This window comes from Helianthus annuus, chromosome 17 (assembly GCF_002127325.2).
Source record: "Helianthus annuus cultivar XRQ/B chromosome 17, HanXRQr2.0-SUNRISE, whole genome shotgun sequence".
In the NCBI taxonomy this organism is placed as follows: domain Eukaryota; kingdom Viridiplantae; phylum Streptophyta; class Magnoliopsida; order Asterales; family Asteraceae; genus Helianthus; species Helianthus annuus.
In genome coordinates this window covers 5,547,297-5,574,325 of record NC_035449.2, presented here as the reverse complement: position 1 = coordinate 5,574,325, position 27,029 = coordinate 5,547,297, and the positions used below count along the sequence as shown (strand labels likewise).

Here is a 27,029-nt window from a genome sequence, read left to right as displayed (position 1 = left end):
GATGAAGTATGAGAAAGTTATGACAATATTCGTATGCGAGGGGTTAAAAGCGTCAAACCGCAAAAGTATGTCAATTCGTAAGGTATCGGACCTTCCGGAATATGACCATGAGTTTAGAATACTCGATTTAACCTTAATATAGCTTAGATATAGGCTTAGAGGTGTTTGGTGCGCAAAAATAAACTTTTATGTCATGCAGGGACTAAAAGTGTCAAAAAAGTGCACAAATTTGCATTTCCGCGCATATCTTGCATTCTGAATATCCCCGGACACCCAAAAATTTATGTAAGCACTAAAATATTTTATTTTAGTGTTTGGCTTGATAAAATTCCATTCGTCGCGCAATTTGGTTCGTTTTTAGCGTCCGTCCGTGTTTCGTCGTAATTAGCCGAACAACGGGACCGTACGACCAAACGAACCGACATCCAGCATATTTTTGAGCATGTTTCATGTTCCCTATGCTTAGGCATCATTGTAGAGCCTTAAAAATGGTTTAACGGGCCTTAATCGTGCCAGAAATGTCATTTGGGAGTGCAGGGGCCAAAACTGTCAATTGTTGAAAGACCCCATGTGCAGGTCAGGTCCTTACGGACCGTATGAAGGACCTTACGGTCCGTATAGGGGTGCCAGCAACCAGATTTTTGAAACCAGCTTTGGTTTTGCTCTCACGCTCTCATATTCGAATCTAGGGGCTGCCCATTGTTTTGTATACCATGGGTATGAAGTGTAGGGCTGAGATTGAAGCACGATTATCGATGAACGATCCTAACGGCTCTCGAAAACCTATATATACCCCCCTTGTTTTGGGTTTCACTTGCACCATTCATTCCTTTCTGAATTCTCTGCATTCTTGAGGGTCTTGAGCTTCTTGAGAACCTCTTTCAAGTCCTTTAGACTTTTGTAAGTGATTCCTTTCATGCTTAGTTATTTGTTTAGCGTTTAAACCGAAAAGTCAAGCGTTATCGATAAACACTTTGACTTTTAATCGGTTGAGCCATTGTTCGCATCAAACATGGCTACGTGATCATAATTAGGAAGGTATTTAACCCTCTAAAGGGCACCTCCTAATTACCACGTTTACTTAGTTTAATTGTCGGGTCAAATTAAAGTCAAATGGGTTAGTTCAAATAAAATTCATAACTAATGATATAAAAGTTATAAAAATCAGTTTTGTCACTTAATGACTTGGTAAATATTAGTTGAACATGTCTAAGCATGATTCAACCCGACAATTCTAAGTATAGGCTCGGTTCGCAACCGAAAGTCGCCTTTGCTTTGACTTTCAGTTCTGACCCGAATTAGCTTGAGTTTATTTATGCCTTAGGGTCCTTTGTGATCATGTTATATCATAGTATAACTTCCCAAAGTTATACTACTTGGTTCTTTAGAATTAAAGACTATCGCATGTTTCCATAATGCCTAAATGTGACCATAATGCCCTTTAGTGTTAAGACAAGATTTTTGAAGATGTGAAAGGACTAAAACCTTTATTACTGATCTATAAGCATGTCCATAAAATTTCGCATCAGTTTGAGGTCTAGATTAGGAGTTATGCTCATTAGCGTAATTAAGAAGCTTTTTGGTAAATAAACCGTATGATTAGCATATAGCCTATCTAAACCCAATTTTGATACCAAACTTTTTACCCACTGATGTAATATAATATTTTGAGATTTTTAGAGATTTTTATTTATATTTAGGCTGAGCATAACTTAGAGTTCTAAGCTTGACTCGGTAATTGCCGGTTTTGCCCTTTTGGGCTATAAAATGGGTTTTACAAATTCTTTTGACCCCAAACCTTTTTCTACAAATCTAATATGATAAATAAAGTATTTTGAGCCTTCTGGAATAATAAAATTATCGGCCTTCCTTTGAAAACCCGGAAATGGCTCCAAATCGTCTTTTTAAGCGTTTTTCGCATAGTATGTGTTAAAACCATTTTATAAATATAAGGTTTGATGCTTACTGATATTCTTAGTAAATATTTACATTCTAACAGTAAGCAAAGGTCTTAAGCTCAGATTTCCGATTTTGACCTTTTAGGCTTATGTGAAATTACCAAGATGCCCTTAAGATGCATAGTTTGGTTATAAAGGATAGATTTCACATATAAGTTATATCTTACTGATATAACTTAGTAAAATGAGTATTTTTACTGATTACATCAGACCCGAAACTCAGAAACATATTTAAACCCTTTTATAACCTTTTAAATGACCAAAATGCCCCTGCGAGGCATAAATTGGTTTTAAATTCGTGTTGGGCATAATAGAAGACATCCTACTGATGTCACAATATATTTAAGGCATATTAACTTGTGGAACATGTTCATGAATCTTATGGTTACCCGTTACGCATGTTTCGCGTTCGGATCGGTCTATGTAACTAGTTTACATATATTAGCCGAAATGGGTCAAACCATATCGTTTTTGTCTCACAACCCAGAATGTGTTTAAGTTACCCATGTTAACCAAGCTTACAAGCTTGTCGGGTCAAAACCACATTCTAAACCGGTCTTCGCCTTATCGTGCGTTTGAACCGTGTTTTCCTTTTGAAAACTAACCGGTCTAAGTATAAACTTAATTAAAGACCCGTTAGGATTCTAATAGGTTATTAAAACCTTCGTTCCAGATTAGGAGCCCAGTAAAAGCTACGTGCACTTGCTGTATTTGAATTATACTATTGCTCAGGTAAATACCCTTAACTTATTTTCCCTATACGGGCTTGGGATACGGTACTATAAAAGTACCGCTTGGTCGGGTGTATGTAGTCATTTAAATCGTATTGTGATTGATGTATTTACATAACCTGTTTGATATATATATTTGGTGTATGGCCCTTGGGGGTTAAATGACCATGTCCCGGATATCCTTGGCATCATTCATGAAATGGCCACGACCTAAGCACGGGGTGTAGGCGTACACCTGACAGTTGCATTATGTAAAAACTGGTATCCCACTATAAGGAATTGACCTTGTGGGCATTATACCTGTGGCGTGTCAGTTAACTTAAGTCCGGCCCTACAAACCGGCCCTAATGGACGACAAATGAGTAAAACTGTATACAAGATTATTTTGAATAATTGTCCAAAGTTATAAAATATTTTGCCGAAGTGCATTTAAATCAATTTTCAAACTCTTTTCAAAATGAGTCAGTTAAGTTGTATTTACCAGTGCAAACTGACGTATTTTCCAAAAAGGCTAAGTGCAGGTACTAGACGAAATAGGCTGGCTACTCCAGGCATCATTACTCAAGTCTCGCAAGCTTTAGATGTCAAAGTCTGTTGAACAATTTTCCTTTTTATTTTGATCCGCCTGTGGATCTGTTTCAACTGTGTTGTAATACTTAAACATTACATTTTGTTAAGTTGAAATAAATCTATATCTTTTGCTTCCGCTGTGCATTTTATATGTTGTGTTGTTTGACTATGATGATATCAATGACGTCACGATACTCCCCACCGGGCCCACCGGTGACACGTGGAAAATAGGGGTGTGACAGGTTGGTATCAGAGCCAACACTGAGTGAATTAAACACTAGCCTTTTGTGTTTAATCTCAGTTACACAATTGCACATTCTCGAGTCTAGACAAGAACATAGGAATAATCCTAATTCGTTTTATTTCTCCTTATTTGTTTCCTTTCTTATTTTTTTCTGATTAGTCCTTGCATGGGCAAGTCATTTCAGTTAGAAGTCCCATTTAGGGCAACCATTCCTATTATAATATTTTTCTTTTATAAGATCTACCATTATGATAAAATGGCAAAATCTAAAAGGACAAGACCTAGCCATGTGTCACCTTAAGACAGGGCCAAGATGGTAGTTCCTCAATTAGATTCAGATCCTTGTTAACATCTCAAATTAGGATTGCTCTGCGATTAATATTAAAACAATCTTAAAGGTAAAACCTAGCCTAAATGTCATTGCAGACATGGCCAAGATGGTACAACCTATTCAAAAGATTCAAACCTTGTTAACATCAGAAAGCATGTTAATATGCTTGACAAAGTGTGATCCGATAAAATCACATAAGTCATTATTAAAAAGGGTTATTCTGAATTTCCTTATTTATATAATCATCCCTTAAGGATGAAGTGCCCACGGGCTATAATTAACGTCCTCTGGGACTAAAGACAGTGGTAGTCTGCAACTCCCTGTCAAGAAAAGGTAATGAACTTTGATTCCAACCTTAATACCTCGATTCTGTAAAATCCTGGTTTAATAATTAAATCTGTCTACGTGACTAGGCCTTTTGTGCTATTATATATAATTTAGGGTTATCCTGGATAATTAACTAAAATGGGTATTATAAACCATAGTTAATAAATCGTTTAAAACAATAGAAACTGTATAAGCTTCTATATAAACCTTGCCCTTGTTTTCTTTTATGTAGCAATTAAAGCTACATGGCGAGGTCAGAGGAAGTGAACAGTCATTCCCTGGAAAATCACGATGATGATGATGATGATAGGATTAATATAACCAAGGGGGAGCTTCGTAACCTAGTTAATACAGCTGTATCTAAAGCTGTAGAGGAGCAATTCAAGGAGTATAGTGGAACTCATAGTAGAACCTCTTCGGTACCCCACTCTAAATCTGTTCCTAAAACCCATTCAGAAGCTCATAGCAAGCCACCCTCGAAGAAGGATGGACCTAAGAAAGAGGATGTCGAACATTCCTCAAACCAACATAGTGTTCCATCCAAGAGAATAGTGTTCGATGATGAGCCACGTACCAAGTCTTGTACTTATAAGTACTTTGTTTCCTGCAAACCCCGGGATTTCACTTGGGAGAAAGGAGCAATTGATTGTATGACCTGGTTAGATGAAATGGACACTGTTGTTGATATCAGCGGTTGTGCTGAAAGGGATATAGTGAAGTATGTATCCCAATCATTCAAGGGAGAGGCACTGGCATGGTGGAAGTCTCTCATTCAAGCTGCTGGGAAGATCCCACTCTATAATATGTCATGGGAGCAGTTTGTTGTTCTCATTAAGGAGAACTATTGTCCACAACATGAGGTGGAAAGGATTGAATCAGATTTCTTATCATTGGTGATGCAAAATTTAGATTGCCAAGCTTATCTCACAAGTTTCAACACCATGTCTAGACTGGTCCCTTACCTTGTGACACCAGAGCCCAAGAGGATTGCTCGCTTCATTGGGGGATTAGCCCCAGAAATCAAAGCCAGTGTTAAGGCTTCGAGACCTGCTACTTTTAGATCAGTTGCTGATCTATCTCTATCCCTCACCTTGGATGCGGTCAGGTTAAGATCGCTCAAGAACTCTGAAGAGAGTAAGAGGAAGCGTGAGGAGGATAACTCACGAGGGTCGGAGAAGAAGCACAAGGGAAACCCTGAGTCCAAGAAGTTTGGGTCTGGGAAAGGTAGTCAGCGAGCAGAGGAAAAGCCAAAGTGCTCAACTTGCCAAAAACGCCACTTTGGAAAATGCAGGCTTGAGACCAAGTCTCAATCAGGATCACCTGCATGTGGGTTATGCAAGTCTAAGGAGCATAAGACTATTGATTGCAAAAGGATCAAAGATGCTACCTGCTACGGCTGTAACGAGAAAGGGCACATTAAGACTAACTGCCCTAAATATGCCAAGAAGCCTGAGGAAGCCAAGAAGACCAATGCTAGGGTCTTCCAGATGAATGCACATGAGGCTATTCAGGACGACAATGTGATTACAGGTACCTTCCTCATAAATGATGTATATGCTAGAGTACTGTTTGATTCTGGCGCTGATAAGTCGTTCATAGATAATAAGTTTTGTAAGTTGCTGAATTTACCTGTTAAAACCTTAAGTGTGAAATATGAGGTAGAATTAGCTGATGGTACCTTAGAAACCGCCTCAACCATTTTAGATGGATGTTTTATATCCATTAGGAACCACTCTTTTCCTATGTCTTTGCTTCCTTTGAAGTTAGCCGGATTTGATATAGTATTGGGCATGGATTGGTTATCGCATAACCAAGCCCAGATCATCTGCAACAAGAAGCAAGTGGTGGTTAAGACTCCGTCTGGTGAGTCACTTACCATTCAGGGAGATACCCGGTATGGATTACCTGGGCAAGTGTCTATGCTCAAGGCATCTAGATGCTTGAAGAAAGGTTGTGTCATTTACATGGCACAAGTGACTATTGATGAGCAGAAGCCCAAGGTTGAAGATATTCCAGTCATTTCTGAATACCCTGAAGTTTTCCCTGAGGAACTACCTGGCTTGCCACCGGATAGGCAAGTGGAATTCAGAATTGATATCATCCCCGGAGCAGCGCCTGTTGCGAGAGCACCTTATATGTTGGCACCAATAGAGATGAAGGAATTAAGGACGCAGCTAGATGAATTGCTAGCCAAGGGTTTTATAAGACCTAGTTCGTCTCCATGGGGAGCGCCAATTTTATTCGTCAAGAAGAAGGATGGATCAATGCGTCTATGCATTGATTACCGTGAGCTTAATAAGGTTACTATCAAGAATAGGTACCCTTTGCCCAGGATCGATGATCTATTCGATCAGCTTCAAGGGGCAAGCTACTTCTCCAAGATTGATTTGAGGTCAGGCTACCATCAATTGAAGGTTAAAGATGAAGACGTACACAAGACTGCGTTTAGGACTCGCTACGGTCATTATAAGTTCTTAGTGATGCCTTTTGGGCTCACTAACGCACCAGCCTCATTCATGGATCTCATGAATCATGTATGCAAGCCTTATTTAGACAAATTTGTCATTGTTTTCATCGATGACATCCTCATCTACTCAAAGAGTCAAGCTGACCACGAGAAGCATCTCCGTTGTATTTTGAAACTGCTTCAACAGGAAAAGCTCTATGCCAAATTTTCAAAATGTGAATTTTGGCTTCGCGAAATCCAATTCCTTGGACATGTTGTGAGTGAGCGTGGTATCCAAGTAGATCCAGCTAAAGTTGAAGCTGTCATGAACTGGCAAGAGCCAAAGACGCCCACGGAGATTCGCAGTTTCTTAGGATTGGCCGGGTACTACAGACGATTTATCGAGAACTTCTCAAGAATTGCAGCACCCCTGACTTTGCTAACTCGCAAGAATAGTAAGTTCAATTGGGGGCCTAAGCAGCAAGAATCCTTCGATATAGTGAAGCAAAAGTTGAGCAACGCTCCTGTTTTGACGTTGCCTGATGGAATTGATGAGTTTGTAGTATATTGTGATGCATCACACACCAGGATGGGGTGTGTGCTTATGCAGAAAGGCAAGGTCATTGCCTATGCTTCACGTCAGTTAAAGGTGCACGAAAGGAATTACACCACCCATGACTTGGAGCTAGGTGCCGTTGTATTTGCACTAAAGCTTTGGAGGCATTACCTGTATGGAACGAAGTGTGTAATCTACTCTGATCACAAGAGCCTTCAACATTTGTTTAATCAGAAGGACTTAAATATGAGGCAGCGACGTTGGATGGAAACTTTAAATGACTATGATTGTGAAATAAGATACCATCCAGGCAAGGCAAATGTGGTTGCTGATGCTTTAAGTCGAAAGGAAAGGATAAGGCCTATAAGAATCAATGCCAAGAGCATTGAGATAAAGAATAATTTGAATGAAAGATTGTTAGCAGCACAGAAGGAAGCAGTGCTGGAAGCTAACTATCCTGATGAGAAGCTAGGAGTAACTGAGGAGCAGTTATCCTACGGCAAGGACGGAATCCTAAGGTTGAATGGACGAATATGGGTTCCAATTTATGGAGGACTTCGGGATGTTATCCTCCAGGAAGCCCATAGTTCCAAATATTCCGTTCATCCTGGAGCTGATAAGATATACCAGGATTTAAAGGCGAATTATTGGTGGATAGGCTTGAAGAAGTCTATAGCTGCCTACGTAGCTAAATGCTTGACGTGTGCTCAAGTCAAAGCTGAACATCAGAAACCGTCAGGTTTGCTACAACAGCCTGAAATTCCCACTTGGAAATGGGAAATGGTGACAATGGATTTCATCACCAAGTTGCCAAGGACTAATAAAGGAAATGATACTATTTGGGTGATAGTAGATAGACTGACTAAGTCAGCACATTTCCTACCCATTAAGGAAACCTACAGTTCTGACATGTTAGCCCAGTTGTATGTTGATAAGATTGTATCTCTGCATGGAGTACCAGTGGCTATTATCTCTGACAGAGATACCAGATACACGTCACATTTTTGGAAAAGTTTCCAACAGTCTTTGGGCACGCATTTAAATTTCAGTACGGCTTACCATCCTCAGACGGATGGGCAAAGTGAGCGTACCATTCAAACACTGGAAGACATGCTACGTGCGTGTGTGATTGATTTAGGCAGTAGCTAGGATAAGCACCTGCCATTGGTCGAGTTCTCCTACAATAATAGCTACCATACAAGCATTCAGGCTGCGCCTTTTGAGGCATTATATGGTAGGAAATGCAGAATGCCCATCTGTTGGGCAGAAATAGGAGACACTCAATTATCAGGACCTGAAATAGTTTTCGAGACGACGGACAAGATTGTCCAGATTCGTGATCGCCTGAAAGCTGCCAGGGATAGGCAGAAAAGTTATGCTGATAAGAGGCGAAAACCTCTCAAGTTTGAGGTTGGTGATAAGGTCCTACTTAAAGTATCACCCTGGAAGGGAGTGATACGATTTGGTAAGAAAGGTAAGCTAAGCCCGAGGTATATAGGACCATTCGAGATCATCGAATGTGTTGGGTCAGTGGCTTACAAGTTAAACTTACCTGAAGAGCTCAGTGGTATTCATAATGTATTCCACATCTGCAATCTAAAGAAATGCCTAGCTGATGAATCACTAGTCATCCCACATACAGATGTGCATATAGATGAGAGCTTGAAATTTGTGGAGAAACCTTTGTCGATTGAGGATCGACAGGTTAAGAAGCTTCGGAGGAAGCATGTGCCTATTGTAAAGGTTAAATGGGATGCCCGTAGAGGTCCCGAGTACACGTAGGAGGTAGAATCCACAATGAAGGAAAAGTACCCTCATTTATTTCAGTAAATCTCGAGGTCGAGATTTCTTTTAAGGGGGTGAGGATGTAACAACTCGAAAATTTATGTCTAATAATGTATCGACACGTGTCATGGACTTAAAACGTGCAAAGGGTTGATTTAGAAGGACGAAAGTTGACAAACAAGAAATCTATGTGCGTAAAGAGATTCAAAATGTCAACAATGAGTAAATATATCTTTCACTAACCCTACATGATGTTTAGACCCTTAAACGAATAAATCATGGATCATACGAAGCTAATTGTAAAAGAAAGTGAGGAATTACAAACTACAGGGGCTAAATGTGTCAACATGTTTAAAGTATACCTCTGAGTAATCTTTTAGCAAACCCAAAGCTTTGTAATGGTTAACTATACTCACAAGAATGTGTGATAAAAATTTCACAAGGTTTCGATGAAGTATGAGAAAGTTATGACAATATTCGTATGCGAGGGGTTAAAAGCGTCAAACCGCAAAAGTATGTCAATTCGTAAGGTATCGGACCTTCCGGAATATGACCATGAGTTTAGAATACTCGATTTAACCTTAATATAGCTTAGATATAGGCTTAGAGGTGTTTGGTGCGCAAAAATAAACTTTTATGTCATGCAGGGACTAAAAGTGTCAAAAAAGTGCACAAGTTTGCATTTCCGCGCATATCTTGCATTCTGAATATCCCCGGACACCCAAAAATTTATGTAAGCACTAAAATATTTTATTTTAGTGTTTGGCTTGATAAAATTCCATTCGTCGCGCAATTTGGTTCGTTTTTAGCGTCCGTCCGTGTTTCGTCGTAATTAGCCGAACAACGGGACCTACGACCAAACGAACCGACATCCGGCATATTTTTGAGCATGTTTCATGTTCCCTATGCTTAGGCATCATTGTAGAGCCTTAAAAATGGTTTAACGGGCCTTAATCGTGCCAGAAATGTCAGTTGGGAGTGCAGGGGCCAAAACTGTCAATTGTTGAAAGACCCCATGTGCAGGTCAGGTCCTTACGGACCGTATGAAGGACCTTACGGTCCGTATAGGGGTGCCAGCAACCAGATTTTTGAAACCAGCTTTGGTTTTGCTCTCACGCTCTCATATTCGAATCTAGGGGCTGCCCATTGTTTTGTATACCATGGGTATGAAGTGTAGGGCTGAGATTGAAGCACGATTATCGATGAACGATCCTAACGGCTCTCGAAAACCTATATATACCCCCCTTGTTTTGGGTTTCACTTGCACCATTCATTCCTTTCTGAATTCTCTGCATTCTTGAGGGTCTTGAGCTTCTTGAGAACCTCTTTCAAGTCCTTTGGACTTTTGTAAGTGATTCCTTTCATGCTTAGTTATTTGTTTAGCGTTTAAACCGAAAAGTCAAGCGTTATCGATAAACACTTTGACTTTTAATCGGTTGAGCCATTGTTCGCATCAAACATGGCTACGTGATCGTAATTAGGTAGGTATTTAACCCTCTAAAGGGCACCTCCTAATTACCACGTTTACTTAGTTTAATTGTCGGGTCAAATTAAAGTCAAATGGGTTAGTTCAAATAAAATTCATAACTAATGATATAAAAGTTATAAAAATCAGTTTTGTCACTTAATGACTTGGTAAATATTAGTTGAACATGTCTAAGCATGATTCAACCCGACAATTCTAAGTATAGGCTCGGTTCGCAACCGAAAGTCGCAAAGTTTGACCTTTGCTTTGACTTTCAGTTCTGACCCGAATTAGCTTGAGTTTATTTATGCCTTAGGGTCCTTTGTGATCATGTTATAGGATAGTATAACCTCCCAAAGTTATACTACTTGGTTCTTTAGAATTAAAGACCATCGCATGTTTCCATAATGCCTAAATGTGACCATAACGCCCTTTAGTGTTAAAACAAGATTTTTGAAGATGTGAAAGGACTAAAACCTTTATTACTGATCTATAAGCATGTCCATAAAATTTCGCATCAGTTTGAGGTCTAGATTAGGAGTTATGCTCATTAGCGTAATTAAGAAGCTTTTTGGTAAATAAACCGTATGATTAGCATATAGCCTATCTAAACCCAATTTTGATACCAAACTTTTTACCCACTGATGTAATATAATATTTTGAGATTTTTAGAGATTTTTATTTATTTTTAGGCTGAACATAACTTAGAGTTCTAAGCTTGACTCGGTAATTGCCGGTTTTGCCCTTTTGGGCTATAAAATGGGTTTTACAAATTCTTTTGACCCCAAACCTTTTTCTACTAATCTAATATGATAAATAAAGTATTTTGAGCCTTCTGGAATAATAAAATTATCGGCCTTCCTTTGAAAACCCGGAAATGGCTCCAAATCGTCTTTTTAAGCGTTTTTAACGCATAGTATGTGTTAAAACCATTTTATAAATATAAGGTTTGATGCTTACTGATATTCTTAGTAAATATTTACATTCTAACAGTAAGCAAAGGTCTTAAGCTCAGATTTCCGATTTTGACCTTTTAGGCTTATGTGAAATTACCAAGATGCCCTTAAGATGCATAGTTTGGTTATAAAGGATAGATTTCACATATAAGTTATACCTTACTGATATAACTTAGTAAAATGAGTATTTTTACTGATTACATCAGACCCGAAACTCAGAAACATATTTAAACCCTTTTATAACCTTTTAAATGACCAAAATGCCCCTGCGAGGCATAAATTGGTTTTAAATTCGTGTTGGGCATAATAGAAGACATCCTACTGATGTCACAATATATTTAAGGCATATTAACTTGTGGAACATGTTCATGACTCTTATGGTTACCCGTTACGCATGTTTCGCGTTCGGATCGGTCTATGTAACTAGTTTACATATATTAGCCGAAATGGGTCAAACCATATCGTTTTTGTCTCAAAACCCAGAATGTGTTTAAGTTACCCATGTTAACCGAGCTTACAAGCTTGTCGGGTCAAAACCACATTCTAAACCGGTCTTCGCCTTATCGTGCGTTTGAACCGTGTTTTCCTTTTGAAAACTAACCGGTCTAAGTATAAACTTAATTAAAGACCCGTTAGGATTCTAATAGGTTATTAAAACCTTCGTTCCAGATTAGGAGCCCAGTAAAAGCTACGTGCACTTGCTGTATTTGAATTATACTATTGCTCAGGTAAATACCCTTAACTTATTTTCCCTATACGGGCTTGGGATACGGTACTATAAAAGTACCGCTTGGTCGGGTGTATGTAGTCATTTAAATCGTATTGTGATTGATGTATTTACATAACCTGTTTGATATGTATTATTTGGTGTATGGCCCTTGGGGGTTAAATGACCATGTCCCGGATATCCTTGGCATCATTCATGAAATGGCCACGACCTAAGCACGGGGTGTAGGCGTACACCTGACAGTTGCATTATGTAAAAACTGGTATCCCACTATAAGGAATTGACCTTGTGGGCATTATACCTGTGGCGTGTCAGTTAACTTAAGTCCGGCCCTACAAACCGGCCCTAATGGACGACAAATGAGTAAAACTGTATACAAGATTATTTTGAATAATTGTCCCAAGTTATAAAATATTTTGCCGAAGTGCATTTAAATCAATTTTCAAACTCTTTTCAAAATGAGCCAGTTAAGTTGTATTTACCAGTGCAAACTGACGTATTTTCCAAAAAGGCTAAGTGCAGGTACTAGACGAAATAGGCTGGCTACTCCAGGCATCATTACTCAAGTCTCGCAAGCTTTAGATGTCAAAGTCTGTTGAACAATTTTCCTTTTTATTTTGATCCGCCTGTGGATCTGTTTCAACTGTGTTGTAATACTTAAACATTACATTTTGTTAAGTTGAAATAAATCTATATCTTTTGCTTCCGCTGTGCATTTTATATGTTGTGTTGTTTGACTATGATGATATCAATGACGTCACGATACTCCCCAGCGGGCCCACCGGTGACACGTGGAAAATAGGGGTGTGACATATATATATATATATATATATGTATATATATATATAACTCTCTCTCACATCATATATAACCCTAACCCCTTTGTTTTCTCTGGAAACCACATCCACCACACCTCTGGTCGCACCTGAGTTCTTTTGTCCAACCCAAGCCCCTCTCCATATTACCCTTAATCGCACAGTGGAGGAATGCTTGATCAGTCAATTGTGCGATCCAACATGGGCGTATTATAAAAACCATAACCCTTCTCTCCAAGACCCTGCAACTCACCAGCTCCGATTCATAGAAACCTCCGATGACACTCCGACTACACCTCCGATTACCTCTCTTCTTTCCGAACGAGTCTCTGGCGACCTCATCCCCACTCCGTTCACTTAACGGCAGCTCGCGTCTCCGGTACTAGAAACACCGCTTCGATCTACTCTGATACGACCCTCAATCCAGGTTAGATTTCGCGTGGTTTAAATTCTTGAAACTGTTTGAATAATGATGGAAACTGTTAAGAAAAGGGGTGGGGGTGGGGTTTGGTAGTTGGGCGGTGGTTGCATGGGGTGCGAGTAGGTGGTGGCAGGTGGTGGTGCTTGGCGGCGAGAGAGGGGTGGTGGTGGTGGCAGGTGGTGGTGCTTGGCAATCGACACAACAAGGTTTGTCGCTGAATGTTGACTCGACACTGTTGAATCTGTTGGAAGCTCATGGTGGTGGAGGTAGTTGCAGGTTGTGGTGGGTTGTGATGGTGGAGGAGTTGGTGGTGTTTGAGTTTTTTGAGGTGCAGAGGTTGAAGATGATGAGGTTGAAGATGATGATGATCAGGGGGGTGAAGTTGAAGATGATGATGATGAGTGGGTTTTTATATTTGGGGTTTTTTAATAAATGAATTGCTTTAATGAAAATTAAATGACCAAACTACCCCTTCAGATAATGACAAAAAAGGGACATTAAAACAGTAAAAAATCAGAGATTTTGAGTTTTGGACTAAAATGACAACAAAAGGCAAACCACAGGGACCCAGATGTAAAAAGTTTGAGATTTGGACTAAAATGGCAAAAGTGCCCAAATCACAGGGACCAAAATGGCAGTTTACTTTAAATAAAACCCTCGTTCAATAAATCATCGGTTAACCACGGTCTATGGGCATGGCCCAAGTTTGTGTTTTTTAGCCATTAAATAATGGTCATGCCCTGCTATGTTCAAGCATATGTACCCAAGTTCACACCCAACCATACACACCATTTCAACACAGAAACCACATATTCCATTAAAGCATGACGGGTTAGGTGTAAAAATGAAGAAAAAAGGGGCTCACAAGAATAATTGAAACATAGATCAATATAGTATTGTATATTACTTTGTTAATATAATATTTTAAATAAAAAACTGGTCTAGTTTGCTAATTATGGTCAATTGTAACCGAATCATTAAGTTCAGTAATCAAAACTTAAACCGAATTATCGATTTTGGTATCTATTTGTTTAATTATTTTCGACTAGTTTGTTTAATTTCGACCGGATTTAGTGATGAAAAAAAACTGAATCAGACAATACAAACCAACAGATCGGGTCTACTCCAAGTTTTTGGATGTAACATGACATGTGATAAAATCACAAATATTTTGATGGGTATGAGTTTGGGTATGAGTTCAAGTATGAAGAAATCCTCAAAAATGGGTACCAAACTTGTTTATTTGCGTCGGCGTCTCAATTTATTTATTTTATTTATTGTAATGTATCATATGATTTTAAATAATATACACTCTAAGTATGGCTATAATCACTGTATTGTTATTTATACTTTTATGACAAACTGAATGAAGATAAATGATATTTATGTGGTCTTTATTATACTTTAAAGCTTATATTTAATTTGTTGTAAACTCTATATTTTTAAAATTTGTTGTAAACTCTATATTTTAAAAGTATGGACAAACTATTGAAGAAACATTATATTTATGTGGTATTTATTCTACTATAAACTTTATTAAATTTGTTGAAAACCCTATATTATATACAAACTGAAGAAAGATAATGATATTTATGTGGTATTTATTTTTTATATTTAAAACTATATTAAGTTTGTTGAAAATTCTATATACAAAAATATATTAAAAATTGATATAATTCATATTCATATATGATAATAAGAAAACTGAATGAACAGTTATTCTTATATATTATTATTTATGAATATCAAGTTGGTTTTTATGATGAGATTTTTATACGTGATGTATAGAGGCATGAAAAAAAAAAGTAGGCGGCTCCGTAACCAGAACACAAAAAAACCAAAATCCTGGTATTGCTAGGAACCAATCCATACTTGAGCCTACTCGTCAGTTATTCATCAGTGTCGTATCCCATGATTAGAAACCAGTTCCATACTCCACCCGAATTAGTCAAAACTCAAAAAAAAAAAAAAAAAAAAAAAAAAAAAAACCACCCTGAAACCAAACCAATCACTTCTCTCACCAAAACCGGTTTCATACCTAAAGCGGTTCCAATCAACACCGAATATTGACTCGTTGACTTTAACCAAATACAATTAAGGGTGTGAGTGGTGTACTCGGTAAAGGGACGTACACGTTTCACCACGTGGTAAATGGATACAATCGGGGACTAGTCACTATGCAAGGATTGGGGGGGGGGGGGGGGGTAAATGGTGGCCCCATTCTCTTCCAACCAATCATACTTTATATTTATTTATTTTTTTTTGTTTTTTTTAAAGAAAAAATTGTTTGCGTGAAACAACCCTTATATTTGAGTGTAAAATAAGAAGTTAAGAGAGGAGTTAACAGAGACACGTATAATAATTGGTTGGGGTGATAAGGGGACTACTCGCCCTCAAGTGGACCGCCCCTCACCTCACACCCTAAAAACAGATTTGTCCTAAGATCATAATCAAGAACCTATAATTACCAAAACCCGTCTCAAACCCGAACACTATCACCCTAGTTTATAGAGAGAGAGAAACGTAACAACAACTCTCTTGTACAACACTCAAGAGAGAGAAACTATGTATTGCGCGTTGGTAAACTAACATACATTAAGCACAGATTACGAACCCATCAACAAAAAGCCAAGCCAACAAGAGAGAGAAAAAAAAAATTATCCCAGAAACACACACACACACACTGAGGGTGTTTTTTTCAAGAAAGATACATACATACACATATATATGTAGAGAGAGAAACACACCTTGTGTGTGTGTGAGTGTGAGTGAGGAGGAGGAGAAACCCTCAAAAAACCTCTTCTTGATCATCAACATTTGTTCTGTTTTTCAAACATCACACAATCTTTTTGAGGGTTTCAGTATATAGTGTGTATAGTTATTAAACATCATTCATACATATAATCTTATAATAATTAAGATGTCGTCACCAGGTGACCAAACAGGTTTGTAATTTACACTTTACCTTAAACACATTTCGATTCCGATTCATATGTAAATTGGGGTTTCTGTTTATTGATTGTTGTTAATGGTTTTGTTAATGCAGAGCCTACGTGGCAGTTAGGGTTGGGAGGTGGTTCGGATTCATTACCTCAACGGCCAGATGAAGCTGACTGTATTTATTATCTTCGAACCGGGTTTTGTGGGTACGGTTCTCGCTGTCGGTTTAACCATCCGGTTGATCGTGGTGGTTCGGTAAATATTTTTCCAGATTTTACATTATGTTTGTTGATCAATAATTGGTTTGGTTATTATTTGATGAATAATTGGATCCGGGTTTGGGTTTGGGTTTGGGTTTGGGTTTGTATGATTTGTTGAAACGACATGCATTGAGTTAGATTAAGGTAGTTTTGAACCTTTGATGAGTTTTCCCAGGTTTTTGGAGGTGTGAGGTCTGGTGGAGGGGAGTACCCGGAACGTATCGGCGAACCCGTGTGTCAGGTACTTGTTTTAATTTGGGGATTTTGGTTATAGATTGTGTCTGTTCAGTGATTCTGTTTTTAATGTATCTTGTGTTAATTTATGTGTATCTTTTTTTGTTGGTAGTATTATATGCGAACCGGGATGTGTAAATTTGGTGCTTCTTGCAAGTATCATCATCCGAGACATGGTGTTGTTGGATCGTCGAGCACGGTGCCACTGAATGTATCGGGATACCCTCTCCGTCCTGTGAGTTCTTGTTCTTTCTAGAGGTGGCAACATTGGTCGGTTGGGTAACAGGTCAAAACGGGTTGGTGAGACCAAGAAACACTTTTTATCGAAAATTATTTAATGGGGTGTGCTAAATATGATTAGATTATGTTATCGAAAAATAACGCACTTTTCTTTGATAAAGATTAGCGATATAATGTAACCCAAATCGACATGAGCTGAAATTGCCACATACTTCATATTGTAAGTTTTGGCACATTGTCACATAATGTAAAATCCTTCCTCACAGGGGGAAAAGGAGTGTTCATACTACGTCAAAACCGGGCAGTGTAAGTTCGGGCCCACCTGTAAATATCATCATCCCCGGCCTACGATCATAATGCCGCCGCCGCCACCACAACAGGCACCACGACTGCCACCCGAATCTTTGCCTTCCGCTCTATACCCATCTCCAGTTGCCTCTTCCCAACCATATGGAGTATTTGCAAGACCGTCTCTTCCTCCCGGCCCGTATTTTCCCGGGCCTTACGGTCCGTTGCTACTTCCACCACCAGCAATGGTCCCATTTCCAAATTGGAATCCTTATCAGGTAAAACAATTCTTCTTTATTTTTTTTTTTTAATGAATTTAAAGTTGTATTTTTATGAAATTGCTAAATAGTTTTGATTCAGGCACCAGCCTCTCCTAATACCATTGGAGCGGGCCCGTTTTACGCGATAGCTCCTCACTTGTCTCCCCCTGTTCCTTCCTACACTGGATCGTACCTCTCTGTGCCGTCTTCTTCTAGTAAAAATGAACATTCGCTTCCTCAAAGACCCGGTGAACCCGAATGCCAATATTACTTGAAAACAGGGGATTGTAAATTTGGTTCTTCGTGTAGATACCATCATCCGCCAGAGTGGACTGCACCGAGTCCGAACTTTGTACTAAGCCCAATGGGCCTTCCCCTCCGCCCCGTAAGCATCTTTACACATCGCTTTTTTATTGTTCTCGTTTAAGTTTACCATTTGTTTCTACATTTCAGGGTGCACCTGTTTGTACACATTATAGTCAAAAAGGGGCGTGTAGGTTCGGGCCATCATGCAAATTCGATCACCCAATGGGCATGTTAAGCTACAGTTCATCTGCATCTTCACTAGCTGAAATGCCAGTTGCACCGTATCCGGTTGGCTTATCTATCGCCACCCTAGCACCGTCATCTTCTTCGTCCAACTTAAGGCCCGACCTTATTTCTACAGCCAACAAAGATGGTTCAAGTTCGTCCAAAAACATGCCGGTTTCTGACTCGACTGGCGGCACTAGCACCACACGTGGTCACTCCACATAGCGAGTGCTACCGATTCTCAAACGTCACATTTTATGAAACCTAACAAGCAATCTTTTTTACACGGCATCCATTATTTTTACTCGCGTTAGCTTTGAAGGAAAAAAAAAAGACAAATGGGAAACCGCCACGTGTTTGTCGCGTTGCCTCTTTTGTTTTTGTTTATGTTGTGGTTCCTAGTACAAAGTGAAAGTGTTGATCCCATATTCTCATCCCTGTTTTTTATATGGGGGTGTGTCAAGTGGAGAAACTGAAAGGAATGGAATGGAATTTGAATAATTTTGTCTTACAATCAAAAAGTGGTAGATATGATATGATTTGTAAGGATTATTTGAATAATTTTGTCTACCATATACATTACACATACATTACAACAAAACAATGAATACTACACATTGGATTTTCTCTCCTTTGTCCATTATTATTTATTACCTTTTGTTTCTATTACTTCTCTTGTGTGACAAATGATATCATTAAAAAGTGTTTATGGTGTTATAGCCGTTTTCTACTCGAATATCATATATGATCATAGAACACATTGTAACACATTTAGGGGCTGTTTACCTCTTAACGAGGCTCTTAATGGTTCAGACCTCTTACTGGTTCAGCACTTGATGGTTTAGACTGTTTGTTTCACGAGTAGATGTCTGAATGGTTCAGACATTTGCCTCTGAATGGTTAATATTTATACAGAGTCTGAATGGTTAAGACCTCTAATCTGAATTTGTCAGACATTTGCCTCTGAACGATTAAGCATTATACATGCTCTTAATGATTTAGACCTCTTACTGGTTCAGCACTTAATGGTTCAGACCTCTTACTGGTTCAGCACTTAACCATTCAGATGTTGCCAAACAGCCCCTTAAGGATTTGATCCAAATACAAACTGTTAAGTTGTACCTTAACAGATCATGGTTTAAATTCAGTTCATTAACAGGTCTAGGTTGTTGGGATGTGGATTATCCATGGCAAACAACCAAAGACCAATGTGAGGTTTTGGTTTTCAAGCCCAAATCAAGCATATGTTATGATCGGTCGTACCAGACCTGATATACAGCCCGACACGATAAAACATGTCAAACCCAGAACCGATATATCCTCTTAATCTCTTATGGGTCGGTCTTCGTGTTCCATTTTCTGCCTCTCTTTATCATTTTTGGTCCTCTTCAGGCTGGTCCATACTGTCCATGACCAATGAACACCCCTAACATGAGGTGGGGGTCACTTACAGGTCCAACCCATCATTTTGGCTCAAGAGTGACAAATGGGATGTCGTACGGTCCTTATGTGCACAATGGGTTCAGTGGTTGACCCGTGATACTTAAAAGAGACAGTAGTACATGCATTATGGCGCTTCCATAAGGCATGTTGACCGACGTCCATTGTTTTTCTTTTCCAAAAAATGAAAAAGAAAATCAACCATAAAACACAGTCAAATGGCCGTTTTTGTATTTTGTAAAGTCAGATTGACTATTTTCATGATTTTGCTTTATATATATATATATATATATATATATATATATATATATATATATATATATATATATAGGGTAAGGTTCATGCGAGAACCACCTTTATTGCGAGAACCGCGAGAACCAATGTGAACACAAGCTAAAATAGCTAAAAAAACCTAAAAAAACCCTAAAAAAAACCTAACCCCCACCCCCCCACCCCCCAAAAACCTAAACCCCCCACCCCCCCCCCCCCCAAAAAAAAGACCTAACCCCCCCCCCCCCCCAAAAACCTAACCCCCCCCCCCCCCAAGCTAAATGCTAAAAACTAAAACCCTCAAAAAACCTAAAAAAAAACCTAACCCCCACCCCCCCACCCCCAAAAACCTAAACCCCCCACCCCCCCCCCCCAAAAAAAACCTAACCCCCCCCCCCCCCCCAAAAACCTAACCCCCCCCCCCCCAAGCTAAATGCTAAAAACTAAAACCCTCAAAAAACCTAAAAAAAACCTAACCCCCCACCCCCCCCCCCCCCAAGCTAAAATGCTAAAAACTAAACCCCCAAAAAACCTAAAAAATCTAAAAAAATCAAAAAAAAATCTAAAAATTTTTTTTTATTTTTTTACTATTTTTTATGTTCAAATCGCTACTTTTGTAGCCAAAAAAAAAAAAAATTTTTTTTTTTTTTAAAAAAAAAAATTTTTTTTAAAAAAAAAATTTTTTTTTTTTTTGGATACTAAAAGTAGCGATTTTTATATAAAAAATAGTAAAAAAATAAAAAAAAAATTTTTTGGGTGTTTTTTAGATTTTTTTAGCTATTACTGTTTGTGTTCACACTGGTTCTCGCGGTTCTCGCAATAAAGGGTGGTTCCTAACGGATCTTTGTCCTATATATATATATATATATATATGAGTTCGCAATCGCAACTATGTTGGCATAATTAAAGGTAACAACCTTCAATTTATGTCGCGAACGAAAACAACCGCGAAAACGTTTAAAATGTCTTTCTTTTCAAAGAAACACAACTAACATGATAACTCACATCACTAAAGAATGTAACAGTGTAGACTGTAAATATCTGTAATTAAGTATCAAATATTTGGGTACCGAAAACCTGTCTAGATTGTAGAACATCAAGAAATTTAGTTCAGCTTCTGTTTTTTATTTTTCTTACTCTTTTTGTTCTTTTTCTTCTTCTTGGTCGGCTTCGCTTTCGTTTCTTCCTCGTCATCAATCATATCCTGCAACATGTCAACTCAATCAGAGATGGATATTGACAAATGACGATAAAAAGTGTATTAATAGAGTTAATAATCAAAGCACCTCAGAGTCGTTAAACGAGTTTACATGCAGAATTTTCCTTTCGGAATTTGAAGCATTACCTGTAACCAGTTTAACATAAATAAACCACAAAAACACTTTATCCCAACCATCTTCAAAAACACTCAACTTCAAAACTCAAAAAAAAAAAAAAAAAAAAAAAAAAAAACAGGATGAAGATAATTACTTGCTCTAACAGTCTCTTTAGCATTTTTCACAGCCAATTCAACAAGCTTCGGATTTATAGAAGATAATCCACTAGGCTCCTGTAACTTCCGTTCTAGAAACTTCGCTAAAGCAGCAGCTTTATTCGTCTTCATCGGTCCTCCAGGATGCGCCAATCTGCAATCACACAGTTTTCCCGAAACTTCCTTTATCACAACATTTGTACATCAAGTAATTTACTCGTTGAGACTTTTGACAGTACCGACCGAACATATACTATACAGTATTCGGTTTTGAATTTATCTAAATTTACTAGTACCAACCGAACATATACTATACGGCATCCAGTTTTTTTTTTGAACGGCAAATTTGGATCACTGACGGTATCCAGTTTTGAATTTAGCTAATTTTACTGGTAGGAACCGATCATATAGTATTCAGTTTTAAACAGTGTTGTCAAAGGCGCACCAGGCGCGCGTCTAGGCGCTCGGGCGTAACCAGGCGCAAGAAAAGCGCCTTGAGACAGTCCAGCCGCAATCCGGTCATATTCCGGCCAAACCCTGTAAATTCCGGCCAGGTTATGTAGTTATTCAAACACTTGGGTGCTAATTTCCGGCCAAAAGTTGTCTAAAACTCTTGAACAATACTGGATTTAACCTAAAACTACCTAATTTAGCACTAAACATGTCTAAATCCCCTTAAAATTGTCTTTATACACTCCGTGCCAAGCTCAAAAAAGCCCTCACTTTTTTAGCGCCTTGCAAAAAAGCCCCAGGCTCACCCTTTGCGCCTTAAGTGCGACTTGCACCTTCGAAAACAATGGTTTTAAATTTAGCTAAATTTACTAGTACTAAATTTACAGGTATCGACCGAACATATACTATACGGCATTCAGTTTTGATTTAGCTAAATTTACTAGTACCGACTGAACATATACTATACACTATTCGGTTTTGAATTTAGCTAAATTTACTGTTCCAACCGAACATATACTATACGGTATTCGGTTTTGAATTTAGCTAAATTTACTTGTACTAAATTTACAGGTATCAACCGAATGTATACTAAACGGTATTCAGTTTTGAATTTAACTAAATTTACTGGTAGGAACCGAACATATAGTTTTGAATTTAGCTAAATATACTAGTACTAAATTTACAGGTATCGACCGAACATATTCAGTAAGGCATTCAGTTTTAAATTTAGCTAAACTTCCGTATCGGTACCGATCTCATCCCTACGATTAATGCTTAATTGCTTATCAACTATTCAACAAACAGTCAATTTGAGGTAAACAAAGTACGATAGATTAGCAGATCTCTTAAATTTTAAACTTATTCAAATCAATTTCGAACTGTGCTTGCAAATTAGGGCAAAATAAAGTTGACCTAGGTTGAGATCGGGAGGCGGTGGGGGCGGTTGACGGAAGAGGTGCGAATTTGCTTCCACGAAGAGCCTTTCGTTCATCTTCTGTAAGTGAATCCATTGTTAGAAGCTTTGATTTTGGCCTAAAAGTGTCGTAAATCTGTGATTTTTGAGCGATGGAAGATGAAGGTTTTCGGTGTCATTGTTTCTGCAATTTTTGGGGATTTTGAAATTTGAAGAGTTTGTTTTGGTACTTGCGGCTCATGCTTTTTTTGTAATGACGATTTTGCCCCTATGCATCTACCACGCTTTAGACGTGCGGTAGGCAGACGGTTGTTGGGTATGTTTGGCATGGAGCTTTTAGGAGCTTTTAGGAGCTTTTAGAAGTTTCTAGCTTTAAGCTTTTAAGAAAAAGCTCCTACTCAATAAAAAGTCTTATTTGGTTGAAAGAGCTTTAAGCTTTTAGGTTAGGAGCTTGAAGTTTTTGGTTGAACGCTACTACTAGTAGCGTTTAGAAGGAGCTACAAGCTTTTAGGGAAAAAATGACTATTTTAACCTCTAAAAATAAGGAACTTTTTAATGCACAAACTTTCTAAATTTTTAGTTATGTCCATTTTGGTCTTTTATACATTTTATTAAAAGCTCCAGCTACTCTACCAAACACCAAATATATCTAAAAAGCTACAGCTACCAGCTTCCAGCCACCAGCCACCAGCCACCAGCCACCAGCTTCCAGCTACCAGCCACCAGCTACTTTTGCCAAACATACCCGTTGTTGTTGGTATCGGTTCGTTTTGTTACTCGTTTCGCTACGACACATGTAATTGTATAGCATAGTTTATGGTAAAAAAAATTATATTTACGACAGTTTGAGAATAAAAAAGTTGTTTAATGTAATCTACAAAATAAAGTTGTTTAAACTGAAATATAAAGTTTTTACATTAATTGAAAGTTATAAAAATGAATTCTCATAATATCGACGTAGGGACTGATATTATTCGGTCATTATCAGTTTTGTTCGTCACGGTACCAAAATTTGGTATAGACTATGAGTGTGATACCAAAACAAATATTTTATTTCGAAGAAATCTCTATTTTCAACAAAATTTATGTAAGAATGTCGAGGAAAAAAATCAAAGACAGTTGTGTATTCTGATTTTTACAAAGAGTAACGAACACAAGTTATCAAAGAGTAACCATATCAGCGAATCACTAGGTTTGTGCCACGTAAACTGCCACGTTAGCAAAAAAACTAACCCGGTTAGAAAAAGAATCGATGTGAGCCAAATTCTTACAACTTGAGATTGTTAGACGAAATTTTTGAATTTAGAATTAATGTCAGCCAATGGATGAAAATTAGATTATTAAAATCCAATAACCCGTTAAAATATAAAATCATTAACTTCTATAGTTTTATGAGGGAATTGCATAATTGGAGGGGTTCTGGACCTCTACGTAACCACGCTTTTTAAACTTTTGCCGTGCAGTACGATTTATCAAAAAAATGGGGTGCTTGTGAACTTTTTTGTGAACTATTAGTTGCCCCGCCCGCGTTGCGGGGCGATGACCGAATAATTCTCAATCAATTAAAAAACACTACAATAATTTTGCTAGGAAAAAAACTAAAACGATGATAAGACCATAATTTTCAGCTCAGGGCAAAACTGTAATTTTTCAGGACTATTGAGCGAGTGTTAGGCAGCTCCTTGAGTGACACGGGAAAAAAATTAAATGGAGTTAACCAATGAAAACAAAAAACTTTTATAGTTTTGCAAAAAAAAAAAAAAAAAAAACTAAAACGATGGGAAAAACGTAATTTTTAACTGAGGGCGAAATCATAATTTTATTTCAGAGATAAAATCATAAATTAAATGGACCAATGGGGGAGTGCCAGGCAGCTGACGGCATGACTGTAATTTTACACTGGGAGCAAAATTGTAATTTAACCAGGAAAACAAACAAAAACGATGGAGAAATTATAAATTTAAGTTGAGGGCAAAATCGTAACGTAGCTGTGAGAAAAAAACCTAATGGCAAGTCTGTAAATTTAAATGGGGCAAAATCGTAATTTTGATCGGATGGCAAAATTGAAACTTTTAGTTGTGAGCAAAAGCGTTAATTTATTTTTAAGTGGGGGTAAAAACATAACTTTGAATTGATGACAAAATCATTATTTTAAGGGAAAAAAGTAATTGCAACAGTGTAAATTTAAACAGGGCAAAATCGTAATTTTGAACCGAGGGGGAAATTTAAATATTTAGCTGGGACAAAAAGGAAAATTTATTTTATGTGGGAGTAAAAACATATTTTAAAAGTGATGGCAAAATCGTAATTTTAAAGCGGGATAAAAGTGTAAATTTATTGGGCCAATAGGGGAGTGTCAGAGAACTGCCTGACACTATTACCTTCGCCGTACATTTCAGCCAATAATTGGCCAGCACTATTACCTCCCATCTACTTTGTATATGTTGAAAATGTCTATAGGTTTAAATTTTTGTTAAAAAATTCATAAATTTATGAATTTATTTTTTATAGTAATTTTTTGATTTACTGTTTTTTTCAAGTCACACCGTTTACCCTTTTAGCCGTTCTAATAATATCATATAATGATTTACAAAGTTCTAAATATATTGTTACGGCGTGTTTATTCTTATTTATGTTTCAATAAAAAATTGTTCAAATTAAACATGTCAAATATATTTGACTTTTTATACTATATCAAACCAGACCAATATTACCCGAACAACATGCCTCAGACCGATATAATCCGAACATGAAAGATGTAAACACGCCACATCATACAGACAGAAATACTTATCACTTAATTATGTCGTTGAAGTCTTCACACGGGGTCAAATGCTTACAGGACAAATAATTTTGTAGTGAGATTCAACTATTAAGGATAATCATTATTTATACACTTCTAAAGATGAGTATGTGGCACGCACACGGAGTGCTTCAATGGACTAAAACAAAACACATTTCATCAATCAAGAATTGTTAAACAAGTCTTCTTTAAAAATAACAATCTTGGTTTGATTCATTTAGGCGTTGTTTGGCAATTTCTAAAGGTTAAGTGATTAACCAGTAAGATGTCTGAACCATTAAAAGTCAGTATAATCCTTAACCGTTCTGAGACAAATGTCTGACCAATTCAGATTAGAAGTCTTAACCATTTAGACTCAATATAATGTTTAACCATTCAAAGACAAATGTCTGAACCATTCAGACATCTGCTCGCGAAACAAACAGTCTGACCCATTAAGTACTGAACACCTAAATGTTTGAACCACTAAGAGCTAAACAAACAACCCCTTGATCGCATTATTAATTAAGATGATAAGAAGCAACCAACATACATCTTAATTGTAATGCAGATCATACATAACACAATTCACTCACACACACAGAGACACAATAGTAAGGAACAAAAACACTAGAAAGAATTAAAACACACAAAAGCAAACGTAAAACGTCGACGTTAGCACTTGACCATTGTTGCTAGTATCTTCAAAAAGCCTTTATAAAACCAGCTCTTGTAATATGGTCGTAATAAGTTCCAAAACATCTCCGACGTGCATGAATTTATTACATAACAATCTTTATATATGTGTGTAATAAGCATGCATTGATCATAGATGTAATGCATGCATGAAACACGTAAAACTTTATTTATTTTTGTTACCGAGTTGATAGTGTTAGTTACCTACGGATCCCATAGGGAAACGTCAGGCACCTCATCCCATTCATTAGTGTTATCGAAGTTGGTATCGTCCGGAATGATCATTCTCGGGTCGTTGTTAAACTCCATCCATGTTTCTTGGAGATCAAGCGGCGAGTCATTGATGGCTTGGATTTGGCTAGCCGAAAGCTCGATATTAGTGGGGACGTAATGAGCCGAGCTCGAGCCTGTGTTAATGTTGGTATCAGGTGTGGAGGGTGTAAGGAGTAATGCCGCTTGGTGGGCCGCCAGGCGTATGTCTTCAGCACTAGAGCTAGCGGGGCGGGGGAGGGCAGTCGCCATTTGTGGAAAGTTAAGGCGCGAAACGTCTCCTCGACAATAAAATGACGCAGCGTCATACGCAACCGCCGCCATTTCGGGTGTGTCAAAACTCCCAAGCCAAATGCGGGTTTGGTTTAGGGGTTCGCGTATTTCTGACACCCATTTACCCCATTTTCGCTTGCGGACACCGCGGTAAACCGAAGAAGTTCCGCCGCGAGTCGAATGATGAGGGTTGCTCATGTTTAAGAAAGCAAATGCTTAGAGAAGATGTGCAATCCAACTCTCTATTTATACATGTTGATCCAACAGTCACACTTCCAAATATTAAACTGTTTGACTTTGCTTAACATACTATTTGATATAAATATCTAACTTTAAAATAATGAATGGTCATTATAAACCAATAACCATTAGACAA

General features: G+C 38.0%; 3 protein-coding genes across 3 annotated transcripts; 1 reads left to right on the top strand and 2 right to left on the bottom strand.

Annotated features, from left to right (window-relative positions):
• The first annotated feature begins 15,877 nt into the window (after window positions 1-15,877).
• Window positions 15,878-18,715, top strand: LOC110922300 (zinc finger CCCH domain-containing protein 34). Its single transcript, XM_022166619.2, has 7 exons — window positions 15,878-16,277; window positions 16,379-16,527; window positions 16,708-16,773; window positions 16,879-17,001; window positions 17,273-17,572; window positions 17,655-17,939; window positions 18,008-18,715. The coding sequence occupies exons 1-7, from the start codon at window positions 16,253-16,255 to the stop codon at window positions 18,308-18,310; spliced, it is 1,251 nt and encodes a 416-aa protein (XP_022022311.1). The 5' UTR covers window positions 15,878-16,252; the 3' UTR covers window positions 18,311-18,715.
• Window positions 18,716-20,747: 2,032 nt separating this feature from the next.
• Window positions 20,748-22,850, bottom strand: LOC110922745. The gene is made up of 4 exons (XM_022166958.2): window positions 22,632-22,850; window positions 21,266-21,420; window positions 21,082-21,140; window positions 20,748-20,999 (listed from the first exon to the last, which is right to left on the bottom strand). Exons 1-4 carry the CDS (start codon window positions 22,727-22,729, stop codon window positions 20,901-20,903), a joined length of 411 nt encoding a protein of 136 aa, XP_022022650.1. The 5' UTR covers window positions 22,730-22,850; the 3' UTR covers window positions 20,748-20,900.
• Window positions 22,851-26,300: 3,450 nt separating this feature from the next.
• On the bottom strand, window positions 26,301-26,751 carry LOC110926247 (ethylene-responsive transcription factor ERF021). The gene has a single exon (XM_022170001.2). It carries the CDS (start codon window positions 26,702-26,704, stop codon window positions 26,315-26,317), a length of 390 nt encoding a protein of 129 aa, XP_022025693.1. The 5' UTR covers window positions 26,705-26,751; the 3' UTR covers window positions 26,301-26,314.
• Window positions 26,752-27,029: the final 278 nt, after the last annotated feature.

Bases quoted from the DNA above. Each gene is read 5' to 3' on its own strand.
- LOC110926247 (XM_022170001.2), bottom strand. From the start codon at position 26,704: ATGGCGGCGGTTGCGTATGACGCTGCGTCATTTTATTGTCGAGGAGAC.
- LOC110922745 (XM_022166958.2), bottom strand. From the start codon at position 22,729: ATGGATTCACTTACAGAAGATGAACGAAAGGCTCTTCGTGGAAGCAAA. The intron at 21,421-22,631 runs GTCAACTTTATT...GTGTGATTGCAG, and splicing joins GCCTCCCGATCTCAACCTAG to ATTGGCGCATCCTGGAGGAC. The intron at 21,141-21,265 runs GTAATTATCTTC...AACTGGTTACAG, and splicing joins TAAAGAGACTGTTAGAGCAA to GTAATGCTTCAAATTCCGAA.
- LOC110922300 (XM_022166619.2), top strand. From the start codon at position 16,253: ATGTCGTCACCAGGTGACCAAACAG. The intron at 16,528-16,707 runs GTAAATATTTTT...GAGTTTTCCCAG, and splicing joins CGGTTGATCGTGGTGGTTCG to GTTTTTGGAGGTGTGAGGTC. The intron at 17,002-17,272 runs GTGAGTTCTTGT...CCTTCCTCACAG, and splicing joins CGGGATACCCTCTCCGTCCT to GGGGAAAAGGAGTGTTCATA.